Consider the following 6,243-nt stretch of genomic DNA (forward strand, 5'->3'; position numbering starts at 1 on the left):
AAGTAAGGCGGAAATGAGGAGAAAAGGGTCCTAGGTGAGTGAGGATGACAAAAGACGGTTCTGGAACAGGAAATAAGGTGGAAGTGGGCCCGGAATTGAGGCGGAAGTAAGGCAAAAAACGGTCCTAGATGGATCTAGAGGTCAAGGGAAAGTTCTAGTACCGGATATGAGGCGGAAATGAGGGGGAAGTGACCCGGAAGCAGGGCGGAAGTCACCCGGAAGAGAGGGAAATAACGGTCCTGACTGAGTAAAAAGAGCAAGGGAAGGTTCTGGAACAGGAAGTGCAGCGGAAGTGACCCGGAAGTGAGGCGGAAGTGACCCGGAAGTAACGGAAATAAGGGTCCTGAATGGATTTTGAGATCAAAGGAAGGTTCTAGAACCGGAAACGAGGCGGAAGTGAGGTGGAAGTGGACCCGGAAGTGACCCGGAAGTGAGTGAAAAACGGTCCTGAGTGAGTCAAAAGAACAAGAGAAGGTTCTGGAACCGGAAATGACCCGGAAGTAGGGCGGAACTGACCCGGAAGTAAGGAGGAAGTGAGGAGAAAACGGTCCTAGGTAACTCAGGAGGACGAAAGAGGGTTCTGGAACCGGAAACGAGGCGGAAGTGGACCCGGAAGTACAGCGGAAGTGACCCGGAAGTGAGGGAAAAACGGTCCTGGATGGATCAAAAGATCAAGGGAAGGTTCTAGAACCGGAAACGAGGCGGAAGTAGGGCAGAAGTGACCCGGAAGTAGGGCGGAAGTGACCCGGAAGTAAGGCGGAAATGAGGAGAAAAGGGTCCTAGGTGAGTGAGGATGACAAAAGACGGTTCTGGAACAGGAAATAAGGTGGAAGTGGGCCCGGAATTGAGGCGGAAGTAAGGCAAAAAACGGTCCTAGATGGATCTAGAGCTCAAGGGAAGGTTCTAGTACCGGATATGAGGCGGAAGTGAGGGGGAAGTGACCCGGAAGCAGGGCGGAAGTGACCCGGAAGAGAGGGAAATAACGGTCCTGAGTGACTCAGGTGGAAGCAGAGAGGTGATGGAACCGGAAATGAGGCGGGAGTGACCCGGAAGTGAGGAAAATAACGGTCCTGAGACCGGAAGTGGGACGAATAACGGTTCCCCGACCGGAAGTGGGGCGCAAATGAGGCGGGAGCGGGGCGGGAGCGGGCGTACCTTCCGAGTAGTGCGAGAGCGTGAGCAGGCTGACGCACGAGGCGCCCGCGCCGGAGCCGAAGACGGTGACGCGCTTGGGGTCCCCCCCGAAGGCACCCACGTTCTCCTCCACCCAGCGCAGCGCCTGGATCTGGTCCAGGAGCCCGTAGTTGCCCTTCGCGGCCTGGTCGCCGGTGCTGAGGAAGCCTGGGGGAGGGGAGAGGTCCTTCATTCGTTCAGGAAGTCATTAATTCAGAGATGCATTCGTTCAAAGTCATTCATTCGTTCAAAAATCCATTCATTCAAAAATTCATTCGTTCAATTAAAGAATTCATTCATTCGTTCAACAATTCATTCATTCGTTCAAAAATCCATTCATTCAAAAATTCATTCGTTCAATTAAAGAATTCATTTGTTCGTTCATAAATTCATTAATTCGTCCAAGAATTCATTCATTCATTCATTCATTCAATTCATTCGTTCAGGAACTCGTTCATTCGTTCATAAATTCATTCGTTTAATCATTTACTCGTTCAGTTCATTCATTCATTCCATTAAAGAGTTCATTCATTCATAGATTCATTAATTCATCCCAGAATTCATTCATTCAAGAAGTCATTCATTCACATAAAAATTCATTCATTCGTTCAAAAATCCATTCAAGAATTCATTTATTCCATTCATTCATTCAACAATTCATTCATTCGTTCAAAAATTCATTCATTCAATAGTCCATTTATTCAACTCATTCATTCATGAAGTCATTTATTCATTCAATTAATTCAATAATTCATTCATTCAATCATTCATTCATTAGTTCAATTAATTCATTCAAGAATTAATTGAATGGACACTTCATTTAATAATGCATTCATACAATCATTCATTCATTCATTCAACCACTCATTCATTAGTTCAATTAATTAATTTAAAAATCCACTCACACATTCATGAATTCATTCCTTCAAAAAAAGACATCATTCATTCAATTCATTGAAGAATTCATTCATTCATTCCTTCAAGATGTCATCCATTCACATAATTCGTTCATTTCTTCAAAAACTCATTCATTCAAGAATTCATTCATTCAATTTATTCAAGAATTCATTCATGAAGTCATTCATTCATTAATTCATTCGTTCAATAATTCATTAACTCATTCGACCATTCATTCATTCAACAATTCATTCATTCAATTCATAAATTCATTCGTTCAAAAATTCATTCATTCAAGAATTCACTCATTCCTTTAGGAAGTCATTCATTCACGAATTCATTCACAAATCCATTCATTTTAAATTTATTTCCTGTGTTTTTTTCTTTGGCCATTTCCTGTCATTTCCTGTTGCTATTCTGGGATTGTTTCCCTTCTGTATTTCCTGGATTGGTTCTCTACTTCCTTTCTATTTCATGATGGGATCCTGGGACAGGTGGGTGGAGTCACCTTTGAACCCTGGACTTGGGGGGAACTGATGGTGTTACTATTACTATTATTGCTATTGTTATTACTCTTGCTTTTATTATTACTGTTGCTTTAATGCTGTTACTATGAGCATTAATGCTACTATTACTGTGATTACTCTTGCTACTGTTACTATTACTGATATTACTGCTGTGACTATTAGTACTCTTGCTATTACTATTGTTACTACTATGATTCCTCTTCCTATTGTTGCTATTGCTATTATGATGGTTGCTACTATTACTATGAATGCCATTATTACTATCATTCATCTTGCTATTATTACTATTGCTATTCCTATTATTGCTATTGTTATTACTCTTGCTTTTATTACTATTGTTGCTTTATTGCTGTTACCATTACTATTGTTGCTACTATTACTATTATTACTCTTGCTGCTATTACTGCTGTGACTATTAGTACTGTTGCTATTACTCTTGTTACTACTGTTATTACTCTTCCTATTATTGCTATTGCTATTATTACTGTTGCTATTCCCATTATTATTACTATTATTCATCTTGCTATTATTGCTATGCTATGACTACTATTGCTGCTATTATTACTCTTCTCGCTATTGCTATCATTATTATTGCTATTGCAACTAATACTGTTATTGCTGTTATTATTACTCTTGCGTTTATTATTGTTGCTTTATTGCTGTGACTATTACTATTCCTGCTATTATTACTATTGTTATTATTACTCTTGCTATTTTATGGCCATTACTATTAGTATTAATGGTATTACTGTTGCTATTACCATTATTATTTTGACTATTATTCATCTTGCTTTCATTATTATTGCTATTGCTACTATTACTATTGTTGCTATTGCTATTATTACTCTTGCTTTGATTGTTATTGTTGCTTCATTGCTGTTACTATTATTATTCATGGTATTACTACTATCATTACTCTTGCTATGATGGCCATTGTTACTCTTGCTGCTTTATGGCCATCACTATTCGTATTAATGCTATGATTACTGTTGGTATTCCCATTACTATTATTCATCTTGCTATCACTATTATTGCTATTATGACTCTTGCTTTCATGATTATGGTTGCTTTATGGCTGTTACTATTATTATTCATGCTATTATTACTCCTGTTATTACTACTCTTGTTATTACTGCCATCATTATTACTCTGGCTGCGGTTACTATTAGTATCAATGCTATTATTACTATTTCTGCTATTACTATGATTGCTTGTACTGTGGTTATTCTGTACTATTGTTGCTGTGGTTGCTATGATCACTGTTACTATTCATGCTGTTATTGTTACGGTCATGACTGTGCTCATTACTACTCATGCTCTTATGGCTATTACTCTTATTGTTTGTTATTCCTATTATTGCTACTACTATTATTACTGTTGTTCCTGTTGCTACCTTTATGATAGCAAACATAGCAAGAACAGCTCTAGGGATCCTAAGAGTAATAACAGCACAAGTAATAGTAACAATAGCAACGACGGCAATACTCACAACAGTAATAATAGCAATAACAGTTATGCTAATCACCAGAGTAATAATAGCACGAGCAATAGTAACAATACTAGCAATAATATTACTAATCCCAAGAGCAATATGAGTAATACTAGCAAGAGTAACAATAGCAATAGCAACAATGACTATCCTGCTCAGTATGGTTATGACTTCGATTGCTACTACACGTAGGAGTACTCTTGCTATTACTATTGTTACTATTACTGCTATTATTGCTATTATTACTATTGTCATTACTATGAATGCTACCACCATTATTGCTACTGCAAATACTATTGCTATTGTTGCTATTAGTGTTATTGCTACTACTGTGATTACTCTTGTTCTTACTCTCATTGCTACTAACATGACTGCCAGGGCTATTACTACCATTGGTATTGTTGCTATTGTTGCTGTTAGCATTATTACTATTGTTATTACTACCACTGCTGTTACTACTAATGCTATGACTATTATTGCTTTTGTTCATACTACTATTGCTATCATTGGTATTGTTGGAATTACTATTAGTATGATTACTCATGGCTATTACTAACATTACTACCATGGCTATTACTAGTAATACTCTACTGGCGTTTTTGCAACTATTATGACTACTACTAGCATTCTCACGATCATTACCTTTGCTGTTATTACTATCATCACTACTGCTGATACGATTACTGTTGCTACTCTTACCATCATGGTTATGATGACCATTGCTGTTATTGCTATTGTTGCTAATACTAGGAGCATGATTGCTACCTTTGGTATTGCTATTATTGCTGTCATCACTCACTACTGTTATTGTTACTATTAGCATTGCTATGGTTACTATTACTACCATTGCTATTACTATCATCACTATTACTACTACTATTGCTATGATTGTTGTTACTCTTGTTACTCTTACTGATTGTTACTCTTCTTGCTATTGTTCTCTTCTTGCTATTACTTACGTTACTACCATGGCTATTACTATCATTGCTGTTATTGCTATTGTTACGACTATTACTACTAGTAGTAGTATTCCTATTGTTGCTATTGTTGCTGTGATCACTATCATTACTATTGTTATTACTATTACCACTGCTATTGTTACTATTACTACCATTGCTATTATTATGACTATTACTATTGTTATTACTCTTATTGTTACTTTTCTTGATATTCTAACTCTTATGGCTCTTACTAACATTACTGCTATGGCTATGACTCTCATTGGTCTTATTGCTATTGTTATTAGTACCATCATTGCTATTACTATTATTGCTGTTATACTACTATTACTACTAGTAGCAATATTACTATTACTACCTTGGCTATGGCTGGTATTGCTATCATTACTATTGGTATTACTACTATTAGTATTGCTATTGTTGCTATTCTATTGCTTTTAGTATTGTTGTGATTACTATTAATACTAGTAGCATTATTACTAGTACCTTTGGTATTGCTATTTTTTGCTATCATTACTATTGCTATTATTACTATTACGATGGCTATTGTTACTATTTCTATTGTTATTATTACTATTAGTATTGCTATTGTTACTATTACTATTACCATTGGTATTATTGTTGTAATTACTATTACTATTGTTATTACTCTGATTGTTACTCTTCTTGCTGTGGTTCTTACTCTTATGGCTATGACTAACATTACTACCATTGCTATGACTATGATCACTATTACTATTATTGTTACTAGTACTACTATGGCTATTGTTGTTACTATTACTGCTATTGCTATTATTGTTACTATGACTACTGTTGCTATTATTGTTACTGTTACTACTATTGCTATTGTTACTACTACTACTATGACGATTATTGTTACTGCTGCTACTATTGCTATTATTGTTACTATTACTACTACTGCTATTATTGTTACTACTATTGCTATGATTGTTACTATTACTATCATTGTTACTGTTACTACTGTTGCTTTTATTGTTACTACTACTATTATTACTATTGTTACTATTACTACTATGGCTATTATTGTTACTGTTACTACTATTGCTATTATTGTTACTATTACTACTATCGCTATTATTGTTACTATTACTATCGCTATTATTGTTACTATTACTACTATTGCTATATTGTTACTATTGTTACTATTGCTATTATTGTTACTATTCTACTATTACTA

At 36.0% G+C, this 6,243-nt stretch overlaps 1 protein-coding gene across 1 annotated transcript in view; it reads right to left on the bottom strand.

The window, feature by feature from the left end:
• Positions 1 to 6,243, bottom strand: part of LOC106000186 (neuroligin-4, X-linked-like) — a 32,305-nt gene that overhangs the window by 8,534 nt on the left and 17,528 nt on the right. The window contains exon 3 of the mRNA XM_013035418.1: positions 1,156 to 1,341. Coding sequence (XP_012890872.1) covers positions 1,156 to 1,341 — 186 coding nt within the window. The remainder of the gene's footprint in view (positions 1 to 1,155; positions 1,342 to 6,243) is intronic.

This window comes from Dipodomys ordii, unplaced genomic scaffold (genome assembly GCF_000151885.1).
Source record: "Dipodomys ordii isolate 6190 unplaced genomic scaffold, Dord_2.0 Scaffold210, whole genome shotgun sequence".
Taxonomy (NCBI): domain Eukaryota; kingdom Metazoa; phylum Chordata; class Mammalia; order Rodentia; family Heteromyidae; genus Dipodomys; species Dipodomys ordii.